Below are 24,816 nucleotides of genomic sequence, written 5' to 3'. Positions count from 1 at the left end.
GCATTTATTTTATGTTTCTGGCTTTTACTAATGCAGATTAACCTTCCCTTCAGTTAATTTGAAATAATAAAGCTTAATTCTGAGGTGAAAAAAGAAAGGAAGAGTCTTTGAAAAGCACATAGTGAGCCACCATTGCAATATGCTTGACAATACTTTTCAGATTTAGAAGCCTTTTCTCATGGGAGGTATAACAATGCTTAAAAAAATGTTTTCTAGTTCCAAGTTTTAAAAGTCATCTCTAGTTTTTAAATGAATCCAAATGAGTATTGTTTATTAAGGTTATCATACCATGCAAAATTATAACCTTGTTCCAATGTATTGCCCTTACTCAAAACATACTTAAAACACTTTTAGGAGGCACAAGAAAATCATCCTTAATATTGCTTTAGGTCTACCCAATCTTGTATGTGTGTCACACATATACACATATACTCACATGTATGAATATGTTTTTATGTTTAACTAGTGTTACATAGCTTGATAACTTACTTCATCAAATTGGCCTCAAAATGAAATTTTGGTTATTAAAAAGAAAAAGAAAATAACAACATTTTGTCAGTTTGGAGAAATGGAGGTATGTTCAAGAATAATCCAAAGTATTTCCAAAAGAGGAATTTTCTTTAAGGGAATCAAGATTAAGTGACTTGTCCAGGGCCACGTGGGGTCTGAGGCTGGATTTGGGTCCTAGCTGCCCCATGACAACTTTTTGTAAAGATAGCATATACTTAAATAAAGAAGTTCTGACATATAGTTTGATGTCTACATTTAGTCACATCTCAGTGGTTATATTGTTTGGTTTTCTAATACCCTATAACAGGATTAGGTATTATTTCTTATCTGTACTGATAAGTACTGAGGTACAGATATTAAATAAATTAATCAAAATTACATAGCAAGTGGTAGAGATGTAATTAGAAGTCAAGTCTCCTGATTTCCACGATATGCTTGAGAAATTCCATGGCAAGGAGAAAAAGTTTTGGCCACGAACCCAGCAAAGTCCTGAGTTGAAATTCTGCCACTGTTACTTGTAATTTGTTTGAACATGGTCAAATCACTTTAGCATTTTTAAATGCTAAATTCAATTTTCTCATTTGTAAAATAAGGATAATACTGATAGTGTTTGCCTTTAAGATCAAAATGAGATAATAAAGTATTTTACAAACCTCAAAGTGCCATGTAAATGTTGGTTATTATTGTTAAGACCATATTTTGTATTTTGTGCATTAGCAGTTATAATGTTCCGATTAGTTCATGTTTATAGATTAAATCAATTCTCAATGTAAGACTTATTTCAACATGCTGAATTCCCCTCCCTCCTCTTTTCTTGGAACAGCTTTCAAAGAATGCAACCCTTCCAAATGTTTTAAACATTCACTTGTGAATGTTCTAGCTAGGTTGTCACCACAGACTTCTAGGGCTATATCATAACCAAAATAATGTGGGGGAAACAGTACAGAAATTATTAAACCCACATGGTTCTTTTTTCATCTATTTCTCACTAGCAGTCCCAACATGCATAGTGCAAATGAGGAGTTATTTTAAAATAACATGCATAGAAAATCCTAAATGTATTATTGCTGTCCCTTTAAATTTCCTACTTGTGGTTGAACAAGACAAGAAGAGGGCAGATCTTTCCAAATGTATTCATTCTTCTTATGATCTCCCTCCCTCCCCCACTCACCACAAATAGCAAAGCATAGGAGAGGGGTGAGAAGCTGAACATCTCTCCCCACACATGAGATCCATTACTGTCCTTGCAATCCCAGCAACTGTCAGGGTAGTTGAGCTGGGCCAAATTTAAGTGCTTGTTTGTGCATCTTGGGGTTAGTGAAAAGGCTGGTTTGTCCAGGACTGGGAGCTCCAGTGAAAATCATGTCTAGAAAAGGGCTAACACTTAGCATCTCCTACCCCTATGGGCCCAATCAGGGATTAACTAGGCCTTTTTAAAATTTTATTTTTAAAATAATAACTATCTACAGCATTCTCATCATACTAGCATTTATATGACTCAAGTTTTGCAAAGTGCTTTTCATTTCGTCCTTATAACAACTCTGGGCAGTGGGTGCTATAATTATATCCATTTTACTGAGGCAGATGTTGTGACTTCCCTGGAGTTACAGAGCGCTACTATATGTCTGAGGCAGGATTTTAATCTGGGTCTTTCAAACTCGTAGTCCAGGGCTTTAATCACTGAGCCATCGCACAGGCTCTAACACATTTCTGCACCTGTTGAAAGTTTACAAAACCTTTTCCTCACAACACCTTTGAGAGGCAGGTAGCAGAATTACATATCTTATTCTAAAGATGAGAAAATCAAGGATCAAAGAGACATTGAACATAGCTAATAACGGTTGAAGCTGGGATTTCAAATGTAGTCCCTCCTGAGTAGTGCACAGTTTTTCCCTGGCTCTTTGACAGTATATGAGAAACATTAGAAGGGATAGAGAGAAGGGGTATCTTCAAAGAAAAAGAATGCATTTTCTTTGCTTTTCATCCTACTTCTGTGGTATATGTTCTACTATCAGAAAAGGAGAGATGCTATGCTGCTAAACAGGGCTGGCCCTCAGCATGGGGAAGTCGGTACGATTCATTCTTTTTTCTTTTCTTTTCTTTCCTTCTTTCTTTCTTTCTTTCTTTCTTTCTTTCTTTCTTTCTTTCTTTCTTTCTTTCTTTCTTTCTTTCTTTCTTTCTTTCCTACCTATCTAATATATATATTTTTTTTATCAGCCTGTAATTTTCCAGTTAAAAAAACTACACAATCACCTGTCTGAAGGCTCTGTTTGAGCTTTAGTCCAATTCTTGGAATATGCTTGCATATCAAGATTAGGTCAAGTGTGTGGTAAATAAAACCCTTCAGGTTTAACACCATTCCTTTATCTTTCCCCTTTTGAAATGTCCCTAGTAATCCCATTCAACAAAGGGGACTGCAAAAGCCTAGAATTTTTATCTTAGCTTTTAGGTGATTTTTTGGGAGGAGGGAAACAGGTGGTAGTGGGATGATTTTAGTGTCAGTTTCATGAAATAGAGAAATGAAAATTGGGTTTCTAATTTTATTATTATGCTAATATGGGGCCCTCTAGTGGCAGAAGGATCCAGTTGTATTACAATTCCTAGAAGCCCTATTTTATACTAAGGTCATAACCTCTTTCTTGATTGTAGGGCATAAAGGGAGAAAAGAGAGTTATAAAACCCAAAGTATTATCCAGAATTCCAATTTGTATCTATCATGTTAAATCCCATAGGTTTCCAAGAGCTAAGGTGAGAATAAGGATACAAGGGAATTTGAAGAAAGTTCTCTCTCATCCCAACTTTCCCTCCTAAAAAAAAAAAGGTCCATTAAAAAAACTAGAAATGCAGTTGGTTTGGAGTCATGAAGTTTCTTAAAAGCCTATTGTAACTTTGAACACTGTCCAACACTAAATAAGTTAGAAATGGTTTCTTACATTATAATGTAGATATCCTGGGATGGTCTATATTCCAGGAAAAGAAAAAGGATTTTTAATAAGGTTAAGCAAAAGAGACTTTATCAGATCATGTGCCTTGACTTTGGATTTTAAAAATGTGATTTTCCTACATTTTTTTTTCAAAAAGTGTCCTATTTGAATTCTCACACACACACAATTTGAAGATTTGAGAACTTAAGAGTGTTTTTAAAAATTGTTATTCATTAGAACCAGAAGATCGCTGTGCTTGTATGTGTTGTATGTGTTGTATGTGTTGTATGAAGAGGTATTCTGATGGAAGTGGATATCTTCAACATAAAGAAGATCCAACTCACTTCCAGTTGATCAATGATGGACAGAGGTAGCTACACCCAGAGAAGAAACACTGGGAAGTGAATGTAAATTGTTAGCACTACTGTCTATCTATCCAATTCTTAACGTGCAACAAGAAAATTGGATTTACACACATATATTGTATCTAGGTTATACTGTAACACATGTAAAATGTATGGGATTGCCTGTCATCTAGGGGAGGGAGTAGAGGGAGGGAGGGGATAATGTGGAAAAATGAATACAAGGGATAATGTTATAAAAAAAAATTACTCATGCATATATACTGTCAAAAAAATTTAGAATTATAAAATAATTTTTAAAAATTGTTATTCATTCAAGGGAAGCAAGGTTAGTTATTTTCTAGCTGAAATTATGTGCCAGAAGTTGTTATTGTCTAAAGGTGAAAAATGATTAAAAGGGACTATTGTTGGAAAATTACTAACATATGGCAGAAAGTGCAATTTATTGGACCTAAGTAGTATAGTAGATAGGAAGCGAGGGCTAGAGCCAGGAAGATCTGAGTTCAAATCCAGTCTCAGACACTTACTAGTTTTATGATCCTGGGAAAGTCACTTAACTATGTTTGCCTCAGTTTCCTCATTTGTAAAATGACCTGGAGAAGGAAATGGGAAACCACCCCAATATTTTTGGCCAAAAAAGCCCAAATGGGAGTCATAAAGAGTTGGACATGACTGAAAATAACTAAACAACAAAAAATTAGAAGATTCACATATGTCAGGTACAGGAAGCTAAACCCACACAGTTAACTCCATATCTAAGGGCAGCAAATTGGTCAGAATAGGGAAGAGGAGCAAAACTGAGTAAGTATTGACCAAGCAGTGAAACCCATTAAGTCAGCGTCATGGTGCTCTCTTAGAAATCTGGGGTCCTGTGAGAAGGAAGCACTACCAGGTCCTGATCACAGTCAGTGGGTTTTTCCATCATGCAAAATTCTCAGAAAACACTACTTGGAAAAAGTGATGTTGGGAGTTCGTTCTTCCCAAATTCCAAATTTACTTTGTTCTCACCACTGACCTTTAAATTCACAAAAGGTAACTTCTAGAAAATTATAGTTTACTCTGACTTTGATTACACATCCAAAATCCATCATTATTTCATTCTAATGCTTGTTTGGTACAGTAGCATGAACATGGGACTGAGAGGAGAAAGGCTCCAGTCTTAACTCTGCATAAATCAGTGCCTCAAAGGATAGGGGCCAAGGGGAAAGAATGAAGAATTGTTACTTTCAAGTATGCACACATAATACCACAGAAGGAGGAAAAGCTGGCTTCTGTAAATAGGTAAGAATAATGGCCACCCATATCAACAAATGTTCATTAAATGCCTATAGTTGACAGAGTACTGCCCTAGGCTAAGAGATATAAAGTAAAATTAAGTCAAGGTTGATTAAACGCTTAATGTGACAGAAACATAATTATAATTATAATCAGAAACTATGGGTTCAAAATTCAAGTTTGTGTCTCTGCTACCCATGTGATCTTGACTAAGTAATTTCTCTCCAGGCATTTGTTCCTCATTCATAAAATATGGGCCTGAATTAGATGAATTTTTAAGGTATTTTTCAACTCTAGACTGTATAATAGTGTGATTGCCCAAGGAGATTAATTATTCTCAACTTTTAGGGGTCTGAATTAATATGCTTTTATTTGGAGAGTAAAAGAAAAAAATGCTTCTAGTTGATGTTTTTGTGTACCTAATGTTAAAAGAAAAAAAGACCCACGAAGAAAGAGGTTTTCCTACCTTTTGAAAAATATGAACAAAAAAAAAAAAAAAGAAAGAAAGAAAAATAAGACCAGGGCAATCTGAAATCTGTCTAGAAGAAAGGAAAAGAGACCAACATGATTGACAGAGGCAATGAAAAATTCTGAATGGTGGGCTGTGATAAGAAAGTGTCCAGACTGGCAGAGCCACGGGAACAGAGAATTGAAGTATTTCTGATAATCACACTGCGAAATTAACTTGACCTTCTTTCACCCAGTACTTTTATCGCTATTAAATCTTCTGCTGTTTAATTCTACTGTAGCTGGAGGTTAAAAAAGGAAATATATCCAGAAAATGTTTAGCTCATTGTTCTCGATAACTGCCACCTTTAAATATATCCTCCTCAATCCCATTTCATTCTTCTGAATAAAATGAGGGTATTGCACTTTTGCCACTTAAATGTAATCTTTCAGAGCTGTTGCCTGGAATAAATTGTCACTGTACACTACAGAAACTCATTCGCTCCACTGGCCCCTAAAATAAACAAAACTGAGGGTCTGATCCTATGTGCTACAATTCTCAATAAGGATATATGGTCACTGCCCTTTTATGCACACATACTTTCTATAGAATGAAAGCAGGAGCAGTGGGCAAATCCAGAATTCAAGCACCCTGCATCAGTATTTATTTAAGTGCTTACCATGTGCCAGGCAATGTGCTAAGCTATGCAACTTGGCTGTATTTTTGAAATTTGCAAAAAATTTAAATTTAAAATAAACAGTATTTAAATCATACAAAAATAGTAAATCCCTATTGAACAAATTGTGCCCTTATTTCCTGCATCAGACTCTTTCTAGGTCTGGCACTCAACATGTGGTTATTAGATCTACCATTGGGTAAATGTGGTTCGCCACTGACTAACCCCATCTCCCTAAAACATGCCAGTATGACACCACATCTTTGTAAGTGATTTAATTGGTTATTTTAAACAATACCTCTTCATGAAGATGATCCAAGTAAATAAGCTCCAAACTTCTCAAAGAGTGGGGAGGGATGGGAGAAGGGAAGAGAATGGCTAAAGCAGTAGACTGTTACCTTTCTTTGATGGACATGGTTTTGCTAGATGCATCAAGGGCATCCTCTGATACTTTGCTCTCTCCACCAGCAAACATCCTACATGGATTCTTGGAAAGTCTTTCCTCCGATTGCTCTAAAGATTCTCGTCTACTGGAGACCAGGGCTGTGGTCTGAGAAACAGTTTTTGTAGCTATCGTGCCAGGAAGTTCGGACGTGGGCTCAGCAGGCTCTGCTCATTGAAAAGGAGAATGCAGCATTAGCACTTATGTCTTCAGGCTGGCATTCTCAGACCCATTAACTCTGGAACAATCAAGGGTGGTAAACTCAGACCACAGACACCACGTGGGACACTGCACAGCCAACTTTAGGAACTGATCATTTAATTCCACAAGTACTTATTAAGCTCCTACCATGTACCAGGCATTCAGAGACAAAAATGCAAAAGTCCCTGCTTTTAAAAGCTTCCATTCTACTGTGGAGAAAACAAAAGAGAAATAAATATAAAGTCAGTGGGTAGTTAAGGAGGGAGTGTGCACAAATCCCAGAAAGGGTTTCGTAGGAAGTAGGACCTGAGTTAAACCCTGAAGGGCATTCAGGATCCCCAGAGGCCACAGTGAGAAACTATTTAGCATCAGGGGCTGTCTCTGTAGTAAAAATATTAATATAAAGCTTAAAGGTTTGCAAAGTGCTTCTTACACATGATCTCATTTGCTTCCATGATCAGAGGTTTCTGTTTCTGTAGACATGTGATTTCACTGGTGAAGGACACTCTCAGGAAGAGACTCTTCTTACCAGCGTAAATAAGCACCTCTGCTGCACCTGAGTCTTAGAAAATCTGGGGAGGGCGAGAGGGGCAGTGCCGAGGGGCAGAAGGAGATGGGAAGGTGGTGCTGGCGGTGGGCTTGACAGGTGAAGTCAGAGTCTGCCGTATCTGGTCATAAAGCTTAGCTGCCATGATATCTCTTATTAAGGCAGGTCACATGGGATTATTGTTCTTATTTTGCCATACAGGAAATTAAAATTTGGAGAAGTGAAAAGATTGATGCAGGATCACATAGCTAATAAATATCAGAAAAAAAGTAGAATTCTAAGTCCAGGATTCTATCTACCACATCAACAGCTCTATGTTGAGCTCTATGAAAATATGCAGCCAATCTGGTTTTAAAAGCACAAATAATCCAAGGACTGCAGGGCAAATACTTAATGACAATTGATCCTATCCTCATAGATAGCATACAGGAAGTTAAAGTTAACTACAGACTCTTTTAGATTTCCCAGGAGCAACTCTTTTGGCTTTGTAATTGATAATGTCAGCAAACGGGGCCATGTAACAACTAACAATAATAACAGCGATTAAATATGCCTTTGTTGTTTTATAGGGTTGTATAAATGGAAGAAAATCTCCAAGTGAAGGGGGAGTTTGAAGATAGGGACCCCTGAGCTCAAACCCTTGCTCTACAGGGCTAAATAGAGTCAGTCAAGCTGTTATTTTTAAAAATGGATATTTTTTTTTAAAGATAAAGAGCCTGGCCTCTGATTCATAGAATATTAAAAGGAGCAGAATAACAATGTAGTAAAATACTAACTAAAAGAGGGAATATCTTGTGGAATTTTCAGTATTAGTATAAAATAAAAAAGTTTTGGCTTTGAAAAATTGGGAATAAAAAGGAGAAATTTGAGTTGTCAAATCTATTATACAAATTTTTAAAATCTCTGCTAGTTATAAGTACTTGTGATTTAAGAAGCAAACATAGCAAATCAAGCAAAAAAACAAGTGAACAACAACTAGTTTATAAAAATCGAGGAGGAAAAACAAGTTTATAAAAACCCACTTTACCTCGCAGCATGAACCTGCTTTTTGCAACATTCTCCAAATCCATCTTTTCCTCCAAGGCTTGCACTTCCTTCAGGTCCTGTTTGCTCTGTCCAGTGCTTTTGGAGACAGAAAACTCTCGTATTTCTTCATGACATGGCACTAGGAGGTCAGCATGTTCCATGCTGCCTTTTCTTGGTGTATATTTTCTTTGGTTGTCCCTTTCCCCAGTTTTATTTAGGAAGAGGCAGGAACTCCCTTCTTCCTCAAAGGACCTGTTCTTTCTCATCTCCCTCTCATCTTGAGCTAAGACTCTCTCAGTTTCCATCTCCCCAAATTCCCTCGATCCTCTCTTGCTTCTGATATCTTCCCCCAAAGGCTGCCACCCTTGTGGCTTTAAGATGCTCTTCACTGGACAGTCTGCATTTTCCATTGGGGAATGGAATCCAAAGTCAGCAGCACCTGCATTTTCTTCCACCGATGGCTTTGTCCGAAGATCCCCTGCATACATTGGAGCAACTGTCGATGCCACAGTAGACACAGATGTGTTAATAGTAAGAGAGAATGGAGTGAGTTTTCCACTCTGAACCTATAAATGATTAAAAAAATGCAGCTCACATAAGTCCAATGTACATATTCATACAAGAAGCCCTCATTCAGTGATAGCTTTCACAAGTCCTGATGGGAGGATAGAAAGAGTGTTTAAGGACTGGAAAAACTGCTTCACATAGTAACATACAGTCTTAAACAGAAAAGGGAAATAAAGTTAAAAGAAAGGACATTCTTTTGTCCCTCTACAATGGGAAATTATCTCTAAATTATTTTTGAAGAATAAAGAGAATAAATAAAAAGGAACTGTAACTGGCAGCCTTCTTTCTTGGGATAAAATCACTGAAAGACCGATGTTTAGAGGTAGGTCACCTTAACTCTCTAAATTAATAGCCAAAAGAAAACATTGAGCTCCTTTGTCTCATGTCTAATGACAATCAGGACACGTACACACCTGTTCCACTTCTCCAAGGGTGACTGGTTGAGTTTGGTAACGAGAATTCATCCTCCTCTGTCTAGCGTCCACTCTGTTTCGGGTAGAAATCGCTTTTGAGACTGGCTGGGACAATTTGTTAAACAAGGCCAGCTTCTCTGCTAAGCTCAGAGTGGAGGAATCAGGTTCACCTTGTTCAGCAGAATCTTTGGCCTCATTTGCCTGCTCTCTAGCTAGTGCCTTTTGGTGTGCCGATGCCTGCAAACTGAAAGTAACACAAAGTCAGTTAAGAAACAGAAGGGGAAAACCTAACATGCCCACCTCATTTATGTTTAATGCCCCCAAATCACTGTTGTAAAAAAAAAATTTTAAAGCATTTATCATTTTCTTTTTGGTCACTAAACAAAGAAAGGGCAGGGGTATGTAGTCATTCAGCAACTAAGTAGAACAGCCAGTGAAACAGTGATGAAGCTGACTTCTTCAGAACTCAGGGCAACCCCAGACAGACAGCAGAATTATCAAGTCAATGAAGAGCCTGGAGTGAGTTATGACATGACTTGTCCTTAAAACAATAAACAAAGAAACAATTCACTGTCAAAAAAGGTAAAGGATGCTTGGGCTGCACAGTCTTGTTTACAGGGAAAATTTGCATATTTCTAAATGTCAATAGTAAATTAGGACAAAGAAAACATTTCATAAAATGTATATGCCTGTAATTAACTTTTCTTCCCCCAGTTTATTTAGGAATGGACAACAGAGTAGTCTTTTTAATCATGGCCTCCTCTATAACACCACAGACATTAGGATATTCACTAGGAGGGTCAAATGGATTCAGTTTAGAGATTCTTCTCAGCTCTTCATCAGAGCAATTTCTCCTTATGGTTGGTTGCTGTTAATATTCAGAATTTACATATATTTGAAATGTCCAGTAACTGCTTAAAAAAGTTATTTAAGGGAGTAACACATTTATTTCATTTCTACCTGAAAATGGGGATTTATGATTTACATAATCACCCTCCATTCAGGAGTGTGTTCATAAAAGTGTTTGCCTCCCTTGCAAGACACTATCCCTTGACTATGATTAGTATAACTTCTCACAGACTAAATTAGCTACAAAATCCTAAAGTGGCCCAGACCCCAAAGCACTATCTCTGTTCTTAATGGAGAATCTGGTCATTAATGGGAGTGTTGTGACATGTCCTTCTGGTTCAGGATGGCTCTAACTGGAGTCTTCAATACCCAGAGGGAGTCCTGATTCTGTACAGGTTTCACCAGCTACATTTCTGTATCAGCATTTCACATTCTTTGATTGTTCTTTCCTCTGGCTTGTACCACACTCTACTATCATGTGTTTACTGAAACAAGGAGACCATTTACAAAAACTTAAAAGTTGTAGAATACATTTTGGAAAAAGGTTATCTGCCTGTGGTTAGTATCATAAGTTATTCTGTCATATTGCGAGAGGTTATGAATTAGAAATATACAGCAATCAATATATATGCTACCCAAAAAAGAAAGAGCTATTTTTTTGGATTCAAGATCAAAAACAAAATAAAAATCAGGTGTTGCCATTAAAAAAAAAAAAAAAAAAAAAAAAAAAAAAAAAAAAAAGCAACCATGCAAGATTGTTAATTCCCTTTATTTCTTGGGAAGTTACTGATGTAATTCTTTTGCATTGGGTTTCTTTATGGGGAACAAAAATGGTTAAGTGAAGTTAGAATGACTCTAAGCCCAACAGTTAACATAAGCAAACAGGCTAAACTTCCTCATGCAGGACAAAATGAAGTCATCCTTACCTTACATTAGAACAAAACAAAATGCCACACATTTCTAGAATAACTCATTGCACTGACTTGACAAACATATGAAAGACATTCAAGATTTGAAAGCTGTGTCTGCTGCCCAGCACTTTGCATTCAAAGCCACATGCGGGTGTTTCTCTCCAGTACCTGGTAGGTTGCACAGGGCTCTTAACTACAGTGGGATTAGGAATTCTTGCCATGACATTGTGGCTGGTCACAGAATGTGAAGCAGGGATAGATTCCCTTTAAAAGCAATTGCCAAAGATGGGAAATTCACAAAGAGAGAGAAGAAAAGAAGCATTAAGGAAAGCATGATTTTATGCACAGAAAAGATAAAACAAACAGTTTTACAAAGCTATTTGCTAAGGACTTTTGTAAAATTACAACAGAGTTTGAAAAGAAATTGAAGACACAAACCCAAAGATATGGAATTTACTTAAAAGTTATACTGCTGTAAAGCAATTATTTGTAGAGATTTTTAGTCAGTCAACAAACACCTATAAAGCACTTACCATGTGCCAGGTACTGTGCTAGACAGTGATGATATGAAGAAAAGCAACAAACAGTCCCTACCCAACAGGAGCATACATCGGAATGGGAATGGGAACAATCTAACAGTTGGGAACATGAACCACCAAATATCAATCATCAATTAAATACCAGTGAGTTAATATATTGTATCCTGGTCAACAGTTTTTTTAAATCAGCTTATTAGTAACTGCTTTATTAACCACATGGTAGAGAAATAACAAAAGAAATGTTTCTCAATCCTCTTTGATCTTTTGTGCTTGAGTTTACTTTTTCTTTCCAGAACTAATACCTGATTATTGTTATTATTGTTATTATTATTATTATTATTTTTGACACAAACCACAGCATGTAAGAGTTTGAAGATAATTTAGTCCAAGACCACCTAATTTTAATATATGGAAAAATAGGGGCATTATGATTCTCTCATTTTATGGCCATGAAGTTCATTGACTTTTTAACACATGACACGAACCATTTAAATGTATCATTCATTCAAGTATTCTATACTTCTGTACAACAAATATCAAGAATGGTTTGCATAGGGGGCTAAAGTGGACAAATTCATAAGAAACAACAACAACAATAAACCTAAAATCTTTTCTCAGGAAAAAATAACTCCTGAATGAATTTGGATTGTTGCTGATGTTGTTAAATTAAGGCTAAATATAAGATCAGAAAATATTGAAAGTTTCAAGATCTGTTTTTTTCATCATGGATGGGAGCCCCCCTTCACTGATGCAGATCACACTTGCAATCCTCATTCAATTGCTCTCACAAGCTGTCATGACCAAAAAAGTTTCCTCAGTGGCCAACCTTCTGATGATGATGATGATGATGTATAATTGGTTAGTCTGGCTCCCAGGCAATGGATACATCATTCATTGCTATCCTCTCACTTTAAGCTCTTCCCACTTGGGAGGGCCTGCCAGAATTTGATAGGACCTTCAGGTAACACAATGTTAAAGTTAAGGATTTAGTGAAGGAAGATCTGGTAACTAAAAAAATAATAAATAAATAACATCCTTGAAGGAAATGAAATTGAAATTAAAGCCAATTTCTTGCATGCTGAGGTACAAATTACCTCAAGATTTAGGACCAAATTCCAAATTTTCCATTATTCAAGAAAATTCCTGCTAGTTAATATTTCAAGTTTTAAGTCTCTTTGGAAAAAGTGCTATATTTTAAAAGTCATGGACTAGAGGAAAGAAAATCACTGACTAAGCCACAAACTTTTACTTGATGATCTTCCTCACTGGCTCTTCCCTTTCAAAACAGGATCTCAGAGCAAGACCAACACAGGAGGGAGACTTACGTTGCTGCAATGACCACTTCCTCAGTGGTGATGGGCTGTGTATGAGATCTGTCCTGCAAACGGCGCAGGCGTCGCTCCACGGCTGCATTTCTGGAACGTGGCTTTGGAATATTTTTTTCATCAAATGATTTTTCCATTTCCTAGGAATAGAAATATGTTTGAATGTCTGACCTGGGGAGGGAGGGATGGGGGAGAGGGGGGAAGAAGAAGACTGCCCTAATGAAATGTGTCTGCTGAGTTTCTCCCTAGTATTTGTCTTCTTGAGATGTAATTCTCATTACCAATGACATACTCTTGCTGTGAAAACTGGCACCATAGAGGGAGTAAAAATATAGCCCCTGAAAACTCTTCAAGGGGCACAGTTGGAATGTTAGACAGAAAAAGACAGGGCAGCTTTTGGAATCTTGCATTTGACATTAACTATAGATACCCATGAGCTGCAAATGGAAGGTTGAGTAGTGCTTTTAATTAAAGGAACTCAAACAGGTCCTGAATGTTGCAGATGGGATTTATGCTTGGGGTATGTTAGGCTGGATCACCCCAAAACCTCTTCTAATAGTAACATCTGGGAATTCTTTATACTAAGATTTTTAGAAACATGCCCTGGCCTGGACACTTACCCTGAAAAGAAGCCTTTTGGCAGCAACACTCAGCTTGGCGCGTTCATCCAATTTTTCTTCATCTGCAAAAAACAATGAATTAAAAAATCATGTAAAGTTTTACATTTCAGATATTTAGTCCTTTCAAGCTACAATACTGTTTACTGAGAAAAATAACAATCAGTAACATTTTCAACTGGAATCAGGCTTCAATAAAGACATTTTTATTGCTGTCACAAGGAATAATAATACTTTATTAATATTAATAATACTTTTTCAGCTTTCTTAGTTTTCCATGAATGATTGTGCTTTAAGGATAGATACATTTTCCCAGAGGTAGCAAAAATATTTGTAACAGCAACTTTCGTAATTTGGAAGAACTGGTAACAAAGTAAATGTCTAGGGAATGAGTAAATAAGTTGCAATACATGTAATGAAAAATCAATATGGCATAAGATGTGGTGAATATATAATGACTACAAAATAACAAAAGAAGAGTTATATGAACAGATGCAACATGAAGGAAGCAGAACCAAGAAAATATACACAATGATGACAAAAGAAAGAACAATATCAAAACAACTGAATCCTGGAAAATTATGACCAAGCTTCCAAAAAATAGTTTTAGGAAGGTGCCTATCCCAATCTTCTTTGCAAAAGTGGGAAATTATGAGTGTGGAACACTACTGATAATGTTTCTTTTTCTAGAATGTTGGTTAACTTGGCTGAATGTTTTTCCCCCTTTTTTAATTCTTTGCCAAAAGGGATGTTTTCCTGGAAGAGACATAGGAAATAGTACATTGGGAAATGTAAGTGATAAAAATCAGAATATATCAACAAAATTTTATTTTTGAAAAGAGAGATGAGCTTTATGAAAAAGACTGATAAATGCATTAGTCACTTTCTTTTTTTTTTTTTTTACATCAATAAGAAAAACATGCCTTTTGGGTTTAAATCACTTTTTCTATACAGCTCACTAAAACATTTCTGAAAATCCATGTCTAAGAACTCAGTGTGGGGAAGGGAATCCAAATCATTCTAGACCTGGCAACCTAATTCTTCATTGTGCTGAAATATGTATTTGATAAGAAAGACCTAAAATCATGTGACAGTCTGTAATTATCATTTGTTCCACAACTCAAATTCTTTTTTTTAATCTAAAGTTCAAAAAGAAGATATATTATTATCAGTAACAGTATTATAGACATTCTTACCCTCAGCAGTTGGCATTTCTGAATTTGAAGTGGATCTAAAATAATAATAATGAAAATTAATTAGTTTGGGAGTGGATAATACAAATGAATCATCATTTTTAAGATAAAAAGAAAAAGATTGTATTCTGATGAGGGAAATAATCCTGGCAGCATTTGGGTTGTGAGCAACTCATTTGCAGTCACTGTTGATACAGCAGTATATGTGGAAGCAGTTAAAGCAAAACACAGAATTTGTGGAGGAAAATGAGGACCAAGTGCAACTTCTAAAATGTGATTAACATTAAAGGTGGGGGCCAATTCTCACCATTTCTGTCCAGCAGACTGAGGATATAACAACAATTTATTAGTTAAAAAAAAAAAAAAAAAACAACCATCAAAATATTACTTTATAATTTGCAATAATGAATGGCAATACCTTCAATAAGCTATGTTTTACTTCAAATGAAAGCTAAATGGAATAAAAGGTTTGACTATGACTGAGTTTATGTTATTTTTATAAAAGCATTACTGTCAAAAATTTTTTACAATTCTAAGCAACTTCAGAATTGTATAATCGGTATTGTTATTTTACTAAAAGAAACACTCAATCTGGAGCCCAACCTTCTTAAAGAAGCATATTTAACAAGTCAAACAAATTTCAGTCAAATTTTGTTTTGTTGGTTTTACTGGCTATAGAGTTAATAGAAATAATCAAAATTCTATTTAAGTGATTTGGGACTATTGCTATTTGCATAATGAACCAAAATTTCCTCTGTTATCTCAATAAAACTCCACACACACATGCCTACCTATCCATCTCCTTTCGTTCTGCTGAAGTTATAGGTTGAGTTCTAAATCTCTCAGAAGTTTTCCTACTTTCGCCAGGAGAAAAATACCGTCTTGGCTTCCGGGACCCTCTCTCCTGTTCCGTTTTGGTAGGCAAATCAATCCCTGTGGTTGACCGCTCAACCCGTGATTGACTTTTACAGTCAAAGGACAGAAAGTGCACGGAAAAAGGAAAACAGGAAGAAAGAGAAATAGAATAAAAGCACAGACATATCATCCATTGATATTGTTAATTCACTCTGCATGCCTCTATCATGCGTAGAAATAAGGTAAAAAAGAAAACACCAATTCCAGCTGATCAATATTATATTTGTTCCATTAGCAAGCAGAAGCAAGAGTAGGTTTGGGGCTACTTCCTTATCCAGTTTGCCCTATGTGTGTCTGTGAGCTAAGCTATATGCTTCAATGCAGGACAAAACAGATGTTGAGATTGTGGGGGGAAAACTGCCAAGAACGTGCAAGTGACACACCAGGAATATTTTTCAAACGTCACCTACAGTTCAGATTTCTTGTTGGCCCTGGCAGACTCCAGAAAGGCATTTCGGAGCTGGGCCACAGAGACCTTTGTGTCCACTGTGCCAACTTCTCCAGGCAGTACCTCATCTCCTGCATGCTGAAATGGCAGCTCTTTCTTTGAAACAATTTCCATACATTTGAAGACTTCTGGTTTGGGGTCCCCGGTGTGATCAGAGAGCGATCGAGTGAGGAGTTTGTGTTTCATTGTGGACACTTCCTGCTTCTGGTGTTTGGATGAAGCAGCCTCAGAAACAGGTCGGTTTTGCACATACATGACTGTTTCGTTTCTTCCAATTTTCTCAGGGGGCTGGTACTGGGCTTCAGAGGGTGGGGCTTGGCTCTCGAGGTTCTGCCAAGGTTCCAAGGCACTGCTTCTCTGCTTGCTTGTGATAACGGAGCTAACTGTTGGCCTCCTTTGGTTACTGCTTTCTGAAGACTCTTCATCATTCTTCACCTGTTCGTGAGCCTCAGGGTAGATTTTCCTGATTTTCCCAAATGCTTCCGTCCTAAAGGTGTCTTCCTTGGTGTCAGATTCATAGATATGAAGCTCAAGGTTCTCGTCCCTTCCTCCCTCTGCTGTAGCACTAGGCACGGGAAATTTTGTTAAGTCAGGAGCGGCTGGTTCCACCTGGGTGCTGCCACAGAAACTCTCTAGTTTTTCAGAGGCTACCAGCTTAGCAGTGTGAGTGTGACCAGCTGGCTGAATGTAGCCATGGATTGGCTGGCGGGTGGAACTGACTGGCTTGCTCATCACCCTGTCAAAAGCAGACGTTTCTGACTGCAGGGACATGCAATAGACTGAAGCTGGCTGGTGTTTCCTCTGAGTTAAAGGATCTGAGGCATTTTCAGGGCTGCTGCGAGCACTTTCCTCCTTCACCAATTTCTCTCTAACTTTTACTCTTTAAGAAAGAAAAAGGGTGAAAACCGTAAAACACAGTCACTCTTGGAGGGAGAAAAAACATGCATCAACTGTGGACCATAAAGTTCAAGAAAACCAACCCAATATTTTATGCCTCTAAATTTCAAGGCATAAAGGGTAAAAAACACAACAGGCTGAATCAAAGGAACCCATTAAACTTCAAAGTTATTATATACTTCACTTCATTGACATATTTCCCAATTTCCAGTAACCCATGCAAAAAGTTTTGTTTTGTTTCTGAATCTTTGTAACAAAAATCCAGAAGTGAGGGTCAACAATCCTAAGTTGTAACTCCAGGGTGCAGAGATCAGCATGTCTTCAGGCATGCATGGTCTCAGCATGGGTGTTAACCAACATTTTTACACCAATACAAACTTCAAATAAACAAAATCATTGTCATTTAGGAAAAAATTCTAAATTTCAGGACTATTTTCAGGACAAAACAGCAAAGAGGGAAAAACTAAATTGTTCTCAGGAACTGCTTTTGCATGAGCTAACTGTTCATATTTTTCAAAGGATGCATGCAAAGTTTTAATCATTTCTAAAATAGGGACATAAAAATTCCTCTTCTCCAATGGGAATTAGAGGCAATAAAAAACACAAGCATTCAGAGCGTGAGAGCTGCCATTTTGGTTTTGAGTGAAAAAATGAGAAAGGAAAATGATTTAAAAGACTATTGCTATATGACGGCACTGGATGAAGAGAGCTATCATTAACTCTGCCACTAAATAGCTGTATGATGGGTCTCTTGTTTCCTCATAGGAAAAAGAAAAGGTTTGACTAGAGAATCTCTCTGTAGACTACATACTTGTGGGTTCTGATAAACTAAGGGTAGAAAAGAGAGGTAGTATGTTGTAGTAGCAGCAACAATTTAAATGTCAGGCTGAGATAATCAGACACTTAACCCAACTGTGACACTTGTTGCTGATCTTTAAAGAAGTAGAAAAAAAAATAGCATAACAATTGGCAAGAAAAGAAAAAAAACCTCAATCAAAACAATAACAATAACAATAACAAAACTTTTTGAAATATACCATCAATTTCTATGTTTCAAAATCTACTGAGGGTATGGCTATGATTTCTTTTTTGTTGTTGTTGTTGTTGTTGAGGCAATTGAAGTTAAGTGACTTGCCCAGGGTCACGCAGCTAAGAAATATTAAGTATTTGAGATCAGATTTGAACTCTGGTCCTCCTTACTTTAGGGCTGGTGCTCTATCCACTGCACCAACTAGCAGCCCCTACAATTTCTGAAGTCATTTAAATGCTCTGGAACAGTACAAAACTATTTTCTAAAAATTACTAAAATCACTTTAGGTTTATACTTTGTTCAAATATTCTGCATTAAACCAGAAGGAACATACACACATACATGCATACATACACACCTACAAATGGGTAGAAAATATGCTTAGTTGCTTGATACTGATTTATTTTTTAAACGAAGAATTGGGATGACAAGGGAAAAAGTAATTTTTAAAAACAAATGGAAGAATTAATCAATATCAAGATTAATGAGCAAGGTCACTTTCAATTGCAATATATATGTTTAAAAAATAGATTTTGTCTAAATAATCTGCTTTTCCCAGCTGTGATTCTTTTTTTGGACACAGGATGTGAAATGCCCGTGATTACAATGTGCCTCTTCATTTTTAAAAAGCAAAGGCACACACAAAAGACTGTTTATTCCCCAAAGCCTTGGAAATAAGCACGGTCAGCTATTATTTCCTCCTAGAAAAAATAGGCAATGTTGGAGGTTTTCATATTCATAACATTTGTTAATCAAAAAATGGCTGCAATGGGGCTTAAACTTCCCAGTGGAATGTGTGCTTCTAATTAGGGATAATTTGGATGCTGTCACCAGACTAGAGCATAGAAATTGCCTGAAATTTTGTATATAGGAGCTTTGTCTCTCTTACTCTTCCCCCTAACTTAAAAAGAAATGATAGTGGATTTTAAAAAATCTGTTTTTCAAACCACACCTTGAATTTGCTATTTCAAAGAGCTACTGAAAACAAACTGTTAGTTTGAATGGCAGAGGAAATGCAAACAGGTTAAGTTTGGGGTAGGCAAGATGAGAAACATATACGAAGTTAGCCAGATCCCAAGGGAAAACAACAAGGAGTGGGGGAAACCATTAAAAATGGTATTTAGTTCTTCACTAAACATGCAAGTACTCTATTAAATATTAGAGGGAGGAGAGGAGGAACAGAAAAGGAACAAAGAAATAAAAAAGGAGAGGGGGGAGAGGGGAAGAGAGAGAGAAAGGGGAAGAAGAGAGAAGAGAGAGGAGAAAGAGAGGAAAGAAGAGAGGAGAGAGAGGAGAGGAAAGGAGAGAGAGAGGAAAGGATCGAGCAGACTTTTATGGAATGACTTCTTGAAGCCATTTATTGAACACACAATTTTCTAGAGCACAGACATTGAAGAACAGGAAAATTATGGGTGAGAAGAATCAGAAGCAACAACTAATCACACAGTTTCAATCTGAGAGATACCTGGAAGGCCAGTTGATAAGTGAAGGTGTGTCTCCTTCTGAATCTTTCTGGAGAAACCACTCATGTTTGGGTTTCCCTGGGCTACCATATACAAAAAACAAAACTTCAGATCATTTTCTATTAACAATTTTGAAAAATAACACAAAGACTTAAAACTTAATTGCCCCCCTCCCAAACAAACAAACAGCAGTCCACAGATTTCAGTGAAGAAGAGAATTCCTAATTTTTGAAAAAAAGGAAGAACTTTTCAGCTGGGTTGGTGTCGACATCAGCAGAGATTCCTGAAATAGAATCATCAATTCCTAATCACTTACAGCAGATTTAAGGAGCAAATGCCTTAGTCCCACATACAAATAATTTAAAGAACCCCAAAAGATTCTAGGAGAGGCACTGCTTGCCATTAGACATTAGGTATATCCCTTCCATTGATGTCATTTCATAAAATTAAAATAGTGCTAAATATTTTTATGGTTAGAAAGCAGAAACATTAGCTACAGATAAATATATCTGGAAACTTTGCATTATTCATTCTGCCAAGTTGAAAAGGCAAATATCAAACTACTTTACACATGAAAGAAGTATGACTAATTTCTAGAAAGTGAAAATGATATTAAAAGCAGTGGCAGAAATCCATAAGGCCATTCATTATCTGCTATGGTACCTTCTTGAGATTTTTTTTATATCTATAGAATTTTGGTGCTGGAAGGACTATTGGTAATCATTTAATCTGAGCTCCTCATTTTGCAGATGAGTAGATTTAAGTTGGGAGGGAGAAGTGCTGAGAGTCACATAATTAGTTAGATGCAGAATAAGACTAAAATTCACATCAGTAGGTAGCCCAGCTAATACTCTTTGTTCCACATTTATTTTCCACTAGAATACTTTTTTCATTTACAAGTGGGAAAAGGATTATACTTTTTTCGTTAGGTTCCACAGGGAAAGATGAGGACTAATGGATAGAAGCACAAAGAGACAGATTTTAGTTTGATGAAAAGAAAAACTTGAAAATGATTAGACATAGGCAAAAGGGAATTTTCACTATTTCACTTTCACTAGAGGTTTTTTGTTTGATTGTTGTTGGTTTTTTTTTTTTTCTTTTTGCTGAGGCAATTGGGGCTAAGTGACTTGGCCACACAGCTAGGAAGTATTAAATATCTGAGACCAGATTTGAACTCAGGTCCTCCTGACTTCAGGACTGGTACTCATCTACTGCACCACCTATCTGTTCCTGTTGTTTTTAAGCAAAGACTGGATGACTATTGTAAGGTCTATTCAAGAAAAGATCCTTTTAAAGAACTGCTTGGACTGCTGAGGTCATTTCTAAATTCCCAACTCTAAGATTTTGGTTAGTTCTACAATAAGGTATCAAGAAGGCACAGCATGAGACTAAATGGGAAATGGGAAGGGGTAAAAGAACTCCATACTTCATATCATACTCAATTCAATACCCCTTTATTAAAGATCTACTATGTCCCAGGCCAGATCCTAGGGGTGCAAAGACAAAAAAGGAATGGTCTCTCCCCTCAAGGAGTCTCCAATGAATTTTCTACTTAAAATGATTTAGTCTTTTAAAGAGAAAATACAGCCAAGATCTTGTCAGCAAACAAATAATCAGTATGATCTTAATCCCAGAGTTTCTAGGACGGCTTAAAATCACCTTATTCTAAAAGTCTGGATTAATGACACTTCCAAAAACCTGGTAGGGATTTAGAACAGTTGTTCCCAAAGTTAGCTTGTATAGTCCTGAAGATTATCTGTGGGCTGGTCCAAAATGCAAAGGAAGGTGTCTGGAACATGGGAGGAGTCTATTCACTTTAACTGTCTCCATCACAAGGAACCATACCAGGATAACATAAAATGATGGAACTTGGCTAAGAGGCAGTGTAGTTGGATCCCACCATCTCTTGGCTCTGGACCATAGGAGGTAAATTTATAAAAGCCTGCAACACTTGGGCTCCACCCTTTCTCTCTCTATTCACTGAGGACCCACAATGCCATTCCTGAGTTACTCTGGTTATTCCTATGCCTAGAAGTAAATCTCTCTTCTTTTCTGCTTCTCTGAACCCTTAGTCTCCTTGGAGGTACAATCCAAGCTCCACCTTCAACAGAAGCCATTCTTGATCTCAGCTATAAGTGGTTTCCCCTCTAAATCACCTTCTGTATACATTTCATACATAGGTGGGCATGTTGTCAAGTTTGGTTAGACCGTAAAGTCCACGAATGCAGAACTGTTTTTCCCTTTTTAAAAAATCTGGCACATAGTAGGCATTTAATAAATGCTTTTTGATTGACAGATTGAACTTTTGATTTGAAATACCAGATCTATTGGGCTCACAGCTCAAAAAGAGAGAATTAAATAGGACGAGGGTAGTTTTGATGAAAGTGTTAATTCTACAGAAAAGTTGTTCTTGCATATTTTGGAGGTCCATGGTATTTTTGGCCCCAAGGAAGTGGCTAACAAACAACCCAAAAGAAACAGTGGGAAGGGGAAAATTCATAAGAAACAAACTATATAGGCTGAATGAACCAAATAGTTTTCTCTTTTTATATCATCTGTCCCTTTGATCCTGTGTAAGGCAAAACTCATTTTATTGTGCTTCACTTTATTGCACTCCATAGATAATGCTCTAAAAAACAAAAACAAAGCAAAAAACAACAACTGAAGATTTGTGGCAACTATGCATTTAGTACGTCTATCAGTGCCATTTTCAAATAGCATGTCCTCACATCATATCTCTTTGTCACATTTTGGCAATTCTCACCCTATTTCAAATGTCTTCATTCTTATTATATCTGTCATGATAAGTTGTGACCAGTGATCTTTGATGTTACTATTATAATTAGTTTGGAATGCCACAAACCATATCCATATTAGACTGAGAACTTAATTGACAAATATATGTGTACTCAGCAATCAGCCATTTCCCATCTTTCTCCCTTTTGTTGGACCTCCAAATTTCAAGATAATTAATTAAGATAATCTATTAATAATCCTATAATGGCCTTTAAATGTTCAAGTGAAAGGAAAAGTCAGTCAACGTGGCCAACTTGATTGTTGTTTTAGTTTAAGAAATTGCCACAGTCATCCCAACTTTCAGCAACCATCACTCTGATCAGTCAGCACCCATGAACAATGAAGCCAGACCTTCCACCAGCAAAAATATTACAGCTTACTGAAAACTCAGATGACTAATGTTAGCATTTCGTAGCACTAAAATACTTCTTAATTAAGGTATATACATTGTTTTTTAGACATAATACTATTGCATATTTAATAGACAACAGTATACTGTAAGCATAATTTTATATGCTTTATATGTACTGGGAACCCAAAAATGTGTGACTTGCTTTATTGCTATATTCTCTTTATTGCGGTGGTCTGGAATTGTACCCAGAATATCTCCAAGGTATGCCTGTATTTGAACAATGCACGGGAAATTCTGTTGATGCACTAAGGAAAGAAGAAAGCATTTTGGTTGGTCTGCTTGACAATCTTGCATTTTGCACAGAAAAGGAGATAATGCAAAATGTGTAATGTATTTAGCAGTCTTGTAATCTACCTAAGCATTCCAGGAAAAATTACACAGCCTCCAGGAGGAGGGATTTTTTCCTTCCAAATTCACAATCCATAAATTGTCAATTGTTTATAAATGTGGCCCTCCTATTGTGATCACTATATTACCATTAAAAAAAAAAGAACAGGGTGGAAAACGGATGAACCTTAGCTAGGGCCCTAATTGTTGATTAAAACACTGCAAAATCTTAATCTAGTGTCTAAAAAAGCATTAAGAAGTTCAGAAAGAAAAAGCAATACCATTATCTATTCCCAAACATTTCTGAAATTCTAAGTCACACAAATGCCCTGGAATAAACTCCCAGGTTTTATTTGTTCAAGATTAAGTCAGTGCTCCTTTCAGTCCCTAATACATATTTGCTTAAACTATGACACTGGGTTTCCCCTCACCACTTTAAAGGTTCAAAAAGAGAACTTTTCTCACACTTCTTTCTTGGACATCACAGAAACACATTTGAAGCATTTTTGATCATTAGAAAGAAAAAGATGTCTTGGGGCCCTTCCAAAGATCTTCTATTGTTAAGATGAATGTTTTAATTTTTCATTTGCAGTAGGCAAAAGCAGTTGTCCCAGTTAAAATCCTTGGGAACTGGGTGAGGTCTATATTGAATCTGCTTAGCTAGGTTTAAAAATTAAAACATGTCAAACTTTTATTTTCTTTCAATGGACCACACACAATCAAACAATCTGTCCCAGATTTTTTTTCCCCAAAAGTCAAAATCAACCCTTCTCCCACTGAGAAAAGCCCAAAGTGGTCAATCTTTGAATGTTTACATTGGTAGAAAAGCCAAAAGCTTCTTTTTGAAAGCTGATTAAAAGCATATCTTGGCTCCAAGAAATAGTAAATCAAAATACAGAACTGATCTGGCTAATTCACAGGCGCCTAAAAATTGGGGTATGCAATGGAAATTCTTGGTCAGGCTTTTCCCCAGAGCTACAGCCTGAATATAACTACTTAGGGGTGGCCAAATTCACCTCCAAGATTCAGATGAAAGAATATTTATGTCATTTCATTAAAATAACGATTTTACTTTTGGAGCTTTGGGAAAGGATTTGGAGAAGTTATATAACAGGTGAGTTTCCAAACTTATAAGCAAAAAAAGGGAAACTCCTGAATGGAAGACAAAAGGCGGAGGTGTAAAGCAATGAGAAAGGCAGTGTCTCCCTAGAAGTGACCGGTTCAGTACTGAATAAGATTCAAGCTCTGTAAGGGACAATTGATGCTCAATTACAGAGTGGAGGTAGCAAGGGCAAAATGGTCCATTACATTTTATTGAATTTAAAGGATGCTCTCTCCTTAGGCAAACCAAAGAGTGGAAACATAGAAACCCAAAGGGACTTAAAAAGGGTGTTTGGGGCTGCTTAAGTTGTGAGATCACCCAGATTTCTTCCAGCCTCTTTTTGAAGTATCTGATCAAGGACTTTCTGTCTTAGTGTTATAATCTGAACTCCTTCAGGAGGATTAGAATTGGGAGTGAGAGAGGACGTGTGTCAAGGAATAAATATGTGAGGAAAAAAAAGACTGCTGGAGGGGAGGAGAGAGGGTGTGGGAGCACTCCAGACCTCAGTCATGTTGACTCTGAAGACTTTCCAGAAGGCCTGGGTCATTCTGGGGTCACTCAGAGGTTTCAAGTTCTTTTAAATGAATTGGATTTCCACCCA

The 24,816-nt window shown here is 36.8% G+C and overlaps 1 protein-coding gene across 17 annotated transcripts in view; it reads right to left on the bottom strand.

The window, feature by feature from the left end:
- Positions 1-24,816, bottom strand: part of SVIL (supervillin) — a 247,505-nt gene that overhangs the window by 57,604 nt on the left and 165,085 nt on the right. For 6 of the 17 annotated variants that reach the window (XM_074267034.1, XM_074267035.1, XM_074267027.1 and 3 more), the window contains 9 exons: positions 19,581-19,661; positions 16,151-17,068; positions 15,617-15,787; positions 14,829-14,863; positions 13,636-13,697; positions 13,016-13,155; positions 9,392-9,635; positions 8,413-8,977; positions 6,594-6,804 (listed from right to left, as the gene is read on the bottom strand). In XM_074267034.1, coding sequence (XP_074123135.1) covers positions 6,594-6,804; positions 8,413-8,977; positions 9,392-9,635; positions 13,016-13,155; positions 13,636-13,697; positions 14,829-14,863; positions 15,617-15,787; positions 16,151-17,068; positions 19,581-19,661 — 2,427 coding nt within the window. Of the gene's footprint in view, positions 1-6,593; positions 6,805-8,412; positions 8,978-9,391; positions 9,636-11,319; positions 11,416-13,015; positions 13,156-13,635; positions 13,698-14,828; positions 14,864-15,616; positions 15,788-16,150; positions 17,069-19,580; positions 19,662-24,816 lie in introns of all 17 variants that reach the window. The other 11 variants (XM_074267041.1, XM_074267042.1, XM_074267039.1 and 8 more) reach the window with 6 other exon arrangements.

The sequence above is a fragment of the Sminthopsis crassicaudata genome, chromosome 5, assembly GCF_048593235.1.
Source record: "Sminthopsis crassicaudata isolate SCR6 chromosome 5, ASM4859323v1, whole genome shotgun sequence".
NCBI lineage: Eukaryota > Metazoa > Chordata > Mammalia > Dasyuromorphia > Dasyuridae > Sminthopsis > Sminthopsis crassicaudata.
Note: the sequence above shows the minus strand (reverse complement) of the source record. Positions and strands in the feature narration are given on the sequence as shown.